At 39.9% G+C, this 12,666-nt stretch overlaps 1 protein-coding gene across 5 annotated transcripts in view; it reads left to right on the top strand.

Annotated features, from left to right (window-relative positions):
* Positions 1–12,666, top strand: part of TBC1D19 (TBC1 domain family member 19) — a 125,825-nt gene that overhangs the window by 80,188 nt on the left and 32,971 nt on the right. For all 5 annotated transcript variants that reach the window (XR_016349404.1, XM_075930614.2, XM_006138181.5 and 2 more), the window contains one exon: positions 6,043–6,127. Coding sequence is in view for 4 of the 5 variants with exons in the window: in XM_075930614.2 (XP_075786729.1) it covers positions 6,043–6,127 (85 nt within the window). In the remaining variant the exon portion in view is untranslated. The remainder of the gene's footprint in view (positions 1–6,042; positions 6,128–12,666) is intronic.

The following is a 12,666-nucleotide window of genomic DNA, read 5'->3' on the forward strand; positions in this document are numbered from 1 at the left end:
AAAAATAGAGTTGAAGGGCACATGAAAATCAACTGTCTTGAGGATAATAGGCAAAATCTTAGTTTAAAAATAAAAAACGTTGTTTGACAATGACCTATTGTCGAAGGCACAAAGTGGTTATATATTTTAAAAATAAAAAAATACAGTAATTATAGTATAGTGTGGATGCAGCGATTTCATTTTCATAATTTCAAACTTTTTTTCTAGCAAATGGAAATCTAGCTAATTTATATGGAATTACCTACATTACTTCCCTTTAAATTTGTTTTAATGGAAGGAGATTACATTCATGAATTTCCTAATATATATTTGATTGCAGTGTCAACATAAATGTCATGGAGCAAACTTACCATTTTCACAGCACTTTCAGCTTGATTAGTCACAGCTGTTAGTGTGGGCATGTTTAATTCGGTTTTTATAGCTACATCAAACTAAGTATGTGCCTTTTTGAAGTTAGTGTGCCTTTGTAAGTCTGTACTTATAATAGGAGGAAAAAACTAATCAAGAATCTGTTCTTAATGCTGCTTGTTCCCATATGTAGAAAATATATACATTTATAATTAAATATTTATTCAAACATATCTGTATTTACATAACTTTAAGCATTTATGTGTCCAGTTAAATTTATGTGCATATTTCCTCTCTAAGTACAATTCTTGTTTTCAAATACAAATATATCAGAATTAAAATATGATTTATACTCTGAAAGGACACTGCATAAAGTGACATCCCAAAAATCCAGATTTATTTGGTTTCAAATGCTTATTTGTAAATTTTTCTCCTTTTAGGAGTCAGAAGGTAAATTTCTTGTCAGTTTTATCATCTCAGGTTGGGAGTGGAAATAAAATTCTTCTTTTGACTTAATAAATATTTTACAGTTAGTAGTTACCTGATAGTCATGAAGAAGAAAGAATCATTTTTAGAATAATAGAATAAAATAATAATACAAAATAATAATAATAGAATAAAATAAAATAATAATAATCAAAGTTTGTCTCTGTTAGTGCTAGAAGGCATATGTTATGCATATGTCACCGCTGTGGCAGTTGATCTGGAGTTCGATTTTAGTGGGTTTAGTAAAGACCCACTAAAATTGAACACCGAAGGTGCCCCCATCAATACCCTAACTCCTATCCTCATGAGGAGTAAGGGAAGAAGACAGGAGTGTTTGTCCTGTTGACCTTCCCTTCGGAGAATGGCACCAAAGCTTGACTGGAATTGCATACCTTATGCCAACTTTTGGCTGTAGTGTGGACACTATGGCCTCAGGAGTGGAAAACATATATGCTATATCTGAGGACTTTTCTTTTGGAAGTTATTTCTGAGTCCATAACTATGTGTGAAAGTTTTATTTTTGTTTCCTTTCAATATTTAATCTTAATTGAGTACTAAAGATGACTATGATTGTAGGAATTCAAAGAAACAAAGAGTTTAAAAAGTGTTAAATTTTAGCCGCACTAAGACTTGAAATACAACCTATTTATTAATTTATTCCATTTTTCAAAACAGTTTGTAAAAAGATTATCTCCTAAAGCAGGAGTGGGCAAAAGGGTCTTCATGGGTTGGATCTGGCCCACCAAGCGGGTTGATCCAGCCGGCGGAGGCTTTGCCATACCCCTGCCACCAAGCCAATTAGGGCCCAGGGGCTGGCTACGTCTACATTGGCATGATTTTCCGAAAATGCTTTTAGCGGAAAAGTTTTCCGTTAAAAGCATTTTCGGAAAAGCATGTCTAGATTGGCAGGATGCTTTTCCGCAAAAGCACTTTTTGCGGAAAAGCGTACGTGGCCAATCTAGATATGGTTTTCCGCAAAAAAGCCCCGATCGCCATTTTCGCGATCGGGGCTTTTTTGCGGAAAACACTACTGTGCTGTTTACACTGGCCCTTTTGCGCAAAAGTCTTTCGGGAAAAGACTTTTGCCCAAACGGGAGCAGCATAGTATTTCCGGAAAAGCACTGACGATCTTACATGAGATCGTCAGTGCTTTTCCGGAAATTCAAGCGGCCAGTATAGACAGCTGGCAAGTGCCAGTCTAGACACAGCCACTAAGTTTCCTCCACCCTGTGAGGAGCATGCAGTACTTAGAAGTGCCATACGCTTCTGGCATGGTTGGGGGAGGCTTTGTGTGCTCCTCTGTCCCTAGACCAATCATGGTCTATGGGTGGAGAAGTATCCTTGCCCCTCCCCTTCCATTTGAGGGCCCACCCCTTTCAGAAAGACAACCTTTATTTCGTGCCTGATGTTCAGCTTCAACTAGTTCTCAAATTATTTCATTCTGTAGGGGCTCCACAGACCATAGTTTAAGAACCACTCTGCTGTGTCATATCGTTTGCTGACAACTGAAGTGGCAAATGTTGGTTAAGCAAGAGAATTTGAAAATGAAAATTACACTTTAGAAGGGAGATAGAAATCAGTTTTCTGGTATTTCATATTTTTGGTAGAATTAGTTATTGCTTCTTAGATTGCAAGCTCTTTGGGATAAGGTTGATGGTTTGTATGGAACCCAAAATGGGACCTTGATCCTGTCTGGAGCATTTGGGCTTACAATAATACAAAAATTAAATAACAATAATAATATTATTGAATTGTACCATTGATACACATAAATAGGGATCTATCGATTTGTGGAGAAATTATACTTTTTTTTGTAGATTTGATTACAGCATAAATGGACATTTGCTGTTTATGCCATAATCAACATATCAAAAATGTGTGATTTCTACACAATATTTCTCAAACTGGGAACTCCCATTGCAAAAAGAGGTTGCAAGCCTGTTAAGAGGCTCACATTATTGCCTTCCTTATTTTTCTGCTGCTGTTGGCAGAGAATTAAGAAGAAGCTGCTGCCTGCTCTATGTGCACAGCTGGGCACCTGGCCAGCAGCTGCTGCTTGCCACCCACCCAGTTCTGAGTTAGGGATGTTAGAGTATATATAACTAACCGTTTAGCCAGTAAGTGGATAAGTGGTGTCAATCACTCAGCTTTCCGAGGGAGCTGAGTGGGTAAGGGCTGCCGGCTCTGCTCCTGGGTGGGGAAGTGGCTTTGCTATCACAATGAAGCCACCTCCCTAGGAGCTGCCAGCCCCACTTCTGAGGAGACTCCCTTGAGATTTTCAGTGGTTACACGGTTACTCTATTGCACAATTTTTAACGTCCCTACCGGCTGCTGCACAGAAGTCAGGTGGTATATTACTTCTGTGCTGCTGTTGTGGCTGCTGGCCAGGCACCCAGCTCTAAAGGCAATGCTGTCATCACTATGTTTTGGCATCAGAAGTGGGTGGCCAGAGACCAGATTTCAGGAGGAAGACCAAATTCCAGAGTCTGTAACATGATTTTCATAGCCACAAATTTAGTAGACCCTTAGTCATAAATAAACACTGGGCATAAATAATAGAGGCAGTGAGATAAAACTGCTAATTTTCAATTACTTAAATTAGTGTGATTTCTGTATTTCATTAGTATGACTTTATAAGACTCTCCTACATTACATAATTCAACTCTATTGATAGAGAAATTTTATACTGGCTATTGTGTGCTTCATGCTTATTTTTCTCTTGTTTGGCCTTTGAAATTAGTCCAATACTATCAGTCCAAAATTAAGAAGAAATTAAACACCTTGTTAATTTTGTCAATTACGTGCGTGCTTTAAAATAGCATGTTGTTATGGTTTCCTTTGCCTTTATTTCTCTTGAGACCTATAATTAATAGATTTTAAGGTCAGAAGGGGTCATTATGATCATCTAGTACTATGATGGGCAACCTGCAACCCATGGGCTTCATGTGGACCACTGGAGCTCCATCTGCAGCCTGCACACCTTAGTCTTTTCCTCCTCTTCCCCATGTGCTTCTCGCACACTTGGAAACCAGAGCCCTGCAATTCCTACCCTTCCCTGTTCCCTCCAGCACTTTCAGGGCACTGCAGAACCATTGATTTGTGCTCCATCCCCACCCCTCTCCCTCCCTCCTAGAGCTGGAACAGCTGTGTACAGTTGGTTTGCAGCAGTTCACACTCCGGGAGAGGGCAAGGAGTAGGGTCGGAAAGCAAATCAGTGGGTTTGCAGTACCCCAAAAGTTCTGGGAGGGAGGGGGAGAGTAGGAAGTGCAGGGATCCTGTATCCCAGCACTTGGCGAAAGGGGACAAATGCGGGGGGGGGGAGGAGCAACAGATGGAACCCCAGTGGGTCGTGAGCTGCTGTGATCCACTGAGATGGAGGGCAGCCCACTCCCTATTCTTGTTTGCCCTTCGCTGATCTAATGAGACTCCCTGTAGAACACGGCTTGAAGTACCTCACCTAGCAATTTCCATATTTAAGCCATAACTTTTGAGCTATAGCATACCTTTTAGCAAGAGATTCAGTCTTTATTTAAAAACTTGCAGATACCAGTGTTCCTAAGAGAGGGCTGCAGATTAATGTTAGATTTTTTTTCCTACTGGGGAACATTATTTGATTAGTCTTTCTTGATTAGTTTTTCCCACATCAATTAACATATACTTAGTATAAACTTTGCCTGTGCATTACAGTTTGAGGATGCTTGAGAGTTCAGTAAAACTATTTAATTTAGAGTGTTTAAGATAGACTGTTTATTTTTAAAAGATGTTTCTATATGAGAAATAATTTGGAATCCAACAAGGTAACATGTTAACACAAAAATATCTGTTTTGAAATAGAAGTGCAAGTGGTTTTCAAAAGTCACAATTTTATATTTTTGTTTTTGACAAATTTTAGAATCTGAAAACTATTTACAATACTTAATTCAAAGAAAAACAGTTATTTGATTAAGCAGAAAATATGTGATGAAATAGCACTACAACATTTAAAGTTGATGCACCCTGTCAGGAAGCAGCAGACTTAACCTTAACTCTGCCACCTTGTGTATGTTTATGATGGTGCAGTCTTTGCATGATAACTAAGGCTGCGATTTAGTCACAGTTATGTTTAGTAAAAGTCATAGACAAATCATGGGCAGTAAACAAAAATTCATTGCTCATAGACTGTACAAGAATTGCACTATAAATACCCCTGACTAAATCTTAGGTGGTCTGGGATGCTGCTCCAAGGTGAGAGCAGGCAGTCCAGGGTTCTTCCACTGCAGTTCTGAAACCTGGGGATGCTGTTGCTCTGACAGTGCCCAGGGTTAGCTGCCTGGGACCTTCCCAGCAGCAGCCAGTGCAGCTGGCATGACTGACCCTGAGGGGTAACCCCAACTGCTCCGGTGGCCCTGGGATCCAGCTGCTTCAGAACTCATGGAGGTCCTGGAAAATCACGGAATTTGATGACCAGGCAATTTTAGAACTGCACATGCACAAAAATGCACTTACTTCATTTGTTCATGCAGTTAGTATGATGTCTGTCTATCATGCTAATTGGATATTGAAGTGGCCCACTAGATCTAAATCATAGGAGTGGAAGGGACCTAGAGAGGTCATCTAGTCCAGTCGCCTGCACTCATAGCATCACTAATTATTATCTAGACCTTCCCTGGCAGGTATTTGTTCAACATGCTCTTAAAAATTTCAAATGATGGAGATTGCACAGCCTTCCTTAGGCAATTGAGGTAAGTGGTCAGTTGCATGCACAGTTACATATAACTGCATATGTTACTATCACCAGGTGGATTTGAACCTGGGATCTTTGGAGCTTAGTATAGGAGCTGCTACAGGTTGAGCTATAAAGGCAGCTGGTTCTCAGCTTAGGGTATAGAGCTCACTTGTTCTTAATTTTTTCTGTAAGTAGTCTAAGTGCCACTGCATGGCACAGTGAATCACACCCACTAGGTGTGTGGTTTACACATACACAAATGATTTACCCACACATCTTGGCATATGTGGGTCTGAAAATATAAACATTGAAATTCTTGGGCTATATTGGGCTATATTGTGTTTCAAAAATTAAAAGTCTCTTAAGAGTTTTTTTGGTATTAACTCTATAGCATTAGATATGGAAGATCTTAAAATGCCTCAACTGCCAGTGTATAATTATGTGTTGGACACTTTTGTTTATTGAGGAGGTCAGATGATGTTTTTTTACATTGCTTTTTGCAGGTACTGCTCTGTTTTTCCCGAGATACATCAGTACTGGAGCACTTTTCTTATAATAGTGCTACTCCACCCAAATCATATATACGAGGTAAAAAAAAATATCGTAAAAGATAATACAAAGAGTAGTGTTGATTGCTGAATATAGTATACCAAAAAAGCAAATCCATATGGATTTTTAATTCATGTACATTACACATGCACTCAAAAAACTATATTATAAGAACATAAAATTGCAAAGTCAGGCATTCATAATGTTGGGAAATACCAGAATTAAGGTTGTCTATTTATATGTATTATGATAGAGTCTGTAATTACATGGTCTTATATGTTTTTTTCCCACAGAACCCTTGCCATCTTCATTGCACAGGATGGGACAGCTGAGGCAGGGGAAATACATACATAATAGTATTTCCTTTTTGGAATTATTACTGCACATAGGATCCCTGGTTATGGAACACGACACCACTCTGCTAGGTGTCTCTGTCCATAAGGGTACATCTACACTTGATCCCTAGTTCAAGCCAGGGATGCAAATGTAGGCGACTGATATTGCTAATGAAGCAGGGATTTAAATATCCTGCGCTTCATTAGCATGATCTCGACTGCACGTTACTCTGCTCAACAGCTGATTCGAACCAGGAAATACACACCAGGACGCGTTAGTTCAAACTAAACCCCTTGGTTCGAACTAACGTCATGCCAGTTCTCTTCCAGAATATGATCTGAGGAAGTGGGTCTGACCCATGAAAGCTCATCACCTAATAAACCATCTTGTCAGTCTTTAAAGTGCTACATAGTCCTGTTTTTTGTTTCAGCTAGACCAGACTAACACGGCTACATACCTATTACTATCTGGTCTAGCTGAACCAAAAGACAGAACTATGTAGCACTTTAAAGACTGACAAGATGGTTTATTAGGTGATGAGCTTTCATGGGCCAAACCCACCTCCTCAGAACAAATAATGGAAGAAAATTGTAACAACCATATATACCAAAGGATACAATTTAAAAAAATGAACACATATGAAAAGGACAAATCAAATTTCAGAACAGAAGGAAGATGGGAGGTGGGGAGCTAAATGTCTGTGAGCTAATGATATTAGAGATGATTATTGGGTAGGCTATCTTTGTAATGGGTAAGATAATTAGCGTCTTTATTCAAACTTAGGTGTAAAGTATTGAATTTAAGCATGAATGACAATTCAGAGGATTCTCTTTCAAGTGTAGTCTTAAAAGGTCTTTGAAGTAGGATGCAGGTAATCAAGTCGTTGAGACAATGTCCTTTCTGGTTGAAATGTCAAGAAACTGTTTTTTCTTTGTGATCCTGTCTAATATCTGTTTTGTGGGCATTGATCCTTTGGTGAAGTGTCTGAGATGTTTGTCCAATGTACAAAGCAGACGGACACTTTCGGCACATGACAGCATAAATTATATTTCTGGATGCGCAGGAATATGTGTTCTTGATCTTAACTCACTTGGTTAGGTCCAATAATGGTATCAGCAGAGTGAATATGTGAACAAAGCTGGCAACGGGGTCTGTGGCAAGGGAAGGTACCAGGGTTGGTATTAGTGTAGTCCTGTGGTTGTTGGTAAGAATCATCTTGAAGTTAGGTGGTTGTCTATAGGAGACTATGGATCTGTCCCCCAGAGCCTCTTGGAGTTTAGTATCCTGTTCCAGTATAGGCTGTAGTTTATTTATAATGTGTTGGACAGGTTTAAGTTGGGGGCTGTAGGTGATGACAAGTGGTGTTCTTTTGTTGGTTTTCTTGGGTCTGTCTTGAAGTAGATGGTTTCTAGGTATTCGTCTGGCTCTTTCAATTTGCTTTTTTATTTCTCCGGGTGGTTAGTTGAGGTTTCTAAATGCTTGGTAGAGATCCTGAAGTTTCTGGTCTCTGTCAGTGGGATTAGAGCAGATGCAGTTGTATCGAAGGGCTTGGCTATAGATGATGGATCGTATTGTGTGTGCTGGATGGGAGCTGGAAGCATGTAGGTAACTGTATGAGTCAGTGATTTTCTGCAGAGGGTGGTGTCTAATTTTCCATTCCTGATTTGTACTGTGGTGTCCAGGAAATGGATCTCTCGTGTAGAATGGTCCAGGCTGAGATTGATGGTGGGGTGTAGGTTGTTAAAATCTCTGTGGAATGTCTCCAGTGTTTCTTGGCCATGCGTCCAGATCATAAAGATGTCATTGATGTAGCGTAAGTAGAGAAGGGGTAAAAGGGGACGGGAGTTGAGGAAATGTTGTTCTAGGTCAGCCATAAAGATATTAGCATACTGTGGGGCCATGTGTGTACCCATGGCTGTGCTGCTAATCTGGAGGTATAAGTTGTTGTCAAACTGGAAATAATTGTGGGTGAGAACAAAGTTACATAGGTCTGCTATCAGATTGGCAGTGTTGTCCTCTGGGATAGTGTTTCTAATTGCTTGTAATCCGTCTTCATGTGGGATGTTGGTGTATAGAGCTTCTACATCCATGGTGGCAAGGATGGTGTTATCAGGGAGGTTATTGATGTTTTGTAGTTTCCTTAGGAAGTCAGTAGTATCTCGGAGATAGCTGGAGGTGTTGGTTGCATAGGGTTTGAGAAGAGAGTCTACATAGCTGGATAAACCAGTAGTGAGCGGGCCTATACCAGATATGATGGGACGTCCGGGGTGTCTAGATTTATGAATTTTGGGAAGCAGATAGAACAATCTTTGTAATGGGTGAGATAATTAGAGTGTTTGTTGAGACCCATACATAAAGTGTCAAATTTAAGCATGATTGACAATTCTGAAGCATCTCTTTGAAGTGTGGAGTTAAAATCCCTTTGAAGCAATATGCATTTTTTTAAGGTCATTGAGGGAATGGTCAGTCTGGCTGAAATGGCAAACAATCAAGAACACATATTCCTGTTCATCCAGAAATATAATTTATGCCATCATGTGCCTAAAGTGTCCATCTGCTATGTACATTGGACAAACTTCTCAGACACCTCGCCAAAGAATCAATGCTCACAAAACAGACATTAGACTCTCTCACATGTAGCCTCTCCCTGTGCTACAACTTGATTTGTCAATTTCATATGTGTTCATTTTTTTGATTGTATCACTTTGGTGTATATGATTGTGCCAATTTTCTTTCACAACTTGATCTGAAGAAGTAGGTCTGGCCCATGAAAGCTCATCACTTAATAAACCATCTTGTTAGTCTTTAAAGTGCTACATAGTTCTGTCTTTTGTTTCAGCTACACCAAACTGACACGGCAGCATCTCTACAACTATTTTACAAGAAGATAGTGAGACAGTATTGGTCAGAGCATACCTTTTGTCAATTTTATGTAAGCCTATTGACAAAGGAGAGTTTTATGGAGAGTTTTGAAGGAAGCTAATGTTAGGTTTGTAGGTTTATAGGGAGCTTCTTCTAGCACAAAGTGTATGATCATGTAATTAAAGGCTACATAATAATAAATACACATATGGACAGGCAATCTTAATACTGTACCTATATTTCCTGTTTTAGAAGAGCTTGACCTCAATATTATTTTAATGTGTATTTTTATTATTTTAAAAAAATGCAAACTGAAAAAACCAGTTCCATCCTGTGTCATTATGTTGACATTTATGTGAGTCACCAGCAGAGCTGGAACCTTGAACTCCACTATACAGACCCTTTGCTACTTGAATTAATGGAATAACTGATTTCGGTAACAGGTTGTTTTCATCTCCATTGACAAGTATTACATGAAGACAGGACACTTTGTCAGAATTTCCACAGATATTTGTTGACATGAGGGCTCCCAGCTCAGGGTTCCATTCCAGCCTCTGGAGAGGAGTGTGCTCTTCTATCAGTTTTCCCCACCCCAAAACTTGACCCATTGCCTAATCCTCTCCAACCTATTCCTGACCTGTCTCTTCCCCACCACATCTCATTGTCCCTATCCCAGTCTCCTTCCCCATCTTATTCTATCCTTACTTCTCTGTCTCAGAGTCTCTTGTCCAGCTCCTTATCCAATATGTATCTCATTCCTAGCTGTCTTGCCCATAGTCCCCATCCCTGGCAGCTCCCAGGCCTAACCTTCCTCTTTATCCAATCCCTGTTGTCTTCCCCTAAGTCCATATCCCAATCTCTTTGTTCAGCCAGTCCCCCACACCCTGACTCCACATCAAATCTGCCTTCCCCTTTTTGTTCTGTTCCTCCACCCCAGTGGCTCCTCATCCAATATTAGTCCTTCACCCACTCCCGCATCTACCCAATTTGGTTTTCCTTTCTGATGTTCAGTTAGCCCCATTTTCCTTTCCCAGTCCCAGGTCCTCCCCACACGACTATTAGTCTTCTCTTTTCCAATTACAGCTGCCAATCCCAGATTTCCCTCCTCCTAGGCTTCTTGGTTTAACTCCTCCTACTTTCCCCTCTGTCCTGCAGATCCAGTTCTTGTTCCCTCTATATTTAAATCAGGCAGGTTCCTCTTTAATGCTGGCTTTGCTTACCAGGGCCTGGGGATACTTAGAGCAGAGCAATGCTCTTTGTTGATGGTTGCATTGCCAGACCTGAACTGAACATGTCTGCAGTGATTGACAGATGCTGTTGCAGGAAACCTCCTGCTCACCATGAACAGAATCACTGTGGAATTTAGCTGCTAAAATCTCAGTCTCTACTGAGCATATGTGAATTGTAATTTTTCAGATACTTACAACTTGGCTAAAATTGGATGGATTTCCTTGGGGGTAACTAAAGGCAAATTCCTGATAGAAAGGCCACTGTCAGCAGACAGGATACTGGGCTAGATGGATTTTTGGTCCACCCCAGTATGGCTGTTCTTATGAAAGGTCACCCCTTATAACATTTCAAGTTCCTACTCAAAAGGGTAGAGGTGCTTGAGCTTTTCAGAGAATGATTGGCAATATTTTTCTCCATCAGTCATCCTGACTTTCCCAGGTCATTAAAGACCTAAAAAAATCCAGTACCATCTTTCTCATGCACGCATGCAAGCACACACACTTTTCCCCTTTCTTTTTTGTTAAATCCTTTTTATTTCTGAATAACAGTAAGAAATCCAATATATTTCTAGAAGGCTATGGTCTTTCTCAGCCTTTGGCCTCATTGTGCATATTTTTTACCCAAGCTACGCAGTAAGGAACAACTCTTGCTTCCCCATTCTATAGGGACAATAATCTCAGATACAATGACTTAGTAGAGCTGATTGGAAATTTTCTGATTAAAAATTGTCAATTCAGCAAATCCAAAATGTTTTGTGAAAATAGTTTGGTTTATCTTGCCTGGTCGGCTGCTGGGGAGCATGAGCTTCCTGGTCTGTTGCTTTGGGATAACAGAGCCATATGCAGCTGCTGAGTGAAACTGACATGATTCTTTTTAGTTTTACTGCTTATAAGTGAGATGATGTGTGCGTGAGGGTGGTGTTCATGTGCTACCTTAGATTTGCTTCTTGGTTTGTAATGGAGTATGCTCAGTAACACTGCTGAAAGCAGTTGTCCTCTCTCTGATCCCTCTCCCTTTGCAGGTACAGGTCACCCTTGCAGGGAGTGAATAGTAGTGTTAAAGCTGACCAGTATAGATATATTTTCTCTCTGGTGACATATATACAGAGAAAAATGGTGTCAAGTTTTACTGGAATAAAGTTGGGATAATCACCAATCATGAATAATATAGTTAGTCATGAGAGAGTTATTTAAACACACTAAATGAGTGACAATAAAATCTTTTACCCTATCAAACTCTCTTGTATTGTGCACATGTTGCTTATTTTATAAAAGAAAAATTCCTATTTACTTCAGTAAAGCCATGATTTCACCCCTTGAGTTAAACTATGTTGTCCTTGGAAGGGCAAGAAAATATAACTAATATATTTTATGCACTATGAAACTTTTTAGTTCAACATTTCTGGGCCTGCAAGTATCAGAAGAACCAAGAGCAAGTAGTGTATATAATCTTGGAAAGGTGGGAATCTTCCCTTTCCAATTATATACTCTCATTGCTAGTCCATTCATGAGATACTGGATTAAAGTTATCATTGGTGCAGAACTGAATATTGACTATCTTGGATTTCCAATGCATCTAATTTTAGTGAGAAACTCCACAAAATGGTAAAGGACAAGATTAGCAGAGCCATTAAAAAAAAAAAGGCATCTGTTTGATCCTGCTTAGAGGTTTAGAACAGGTTCTGGTTCCTGTGAATTAGTGGGCAGAATGGACATGATACTTTAACTTATCATATGTCCCTAAAACAGTGTTTCTCAAACTATGCTCTGTGGAGCCCCAGGGCTCCACGAGACATCTCCAGGGGCTCTGTGAGGTTGACAATCTGGAAACATTGATAGGTACAACACATACAATCAGTGGACCCAACAACCGCTGGGGCTGCACATAAATTTTTGCACATGTAAAGGACTCCTGATCCCAAAAAGTGTAAGTGTGTGTGTGTGTGGGGGGGGGAGAATCCTAGAATACCAGAACTGGAAGACACCTGGTCCAGTCTCCTGACTTCACTGCAGGACCAAGCACTATCTAGAAATCCCTGACAGATGTCTAGCCAACCTGCTTGTAAATATCTCCAATCCCGACAGCTAGGAAGTTTTTCCTGATGTCCAACCTAAAATATACTTAGCCACATTTTAATGTATTTGTGACTA

This window comes from Pelodiscus sinensis, chromosome 4 (assembly GCF_052426305.1).
Source record: "Pelodiscus sinensis isolate ZL-2025 chromosome 4, ASM5242630v1, whole genome shotgun sequence".
In the NCBI taxonomy this organism is placed as follows: domain Eukaryota; kingdom Metazoa; phylum Chordata; order Testudines; family Trionychidae; genus Pelodiscus; species Pelodiscus sinensis.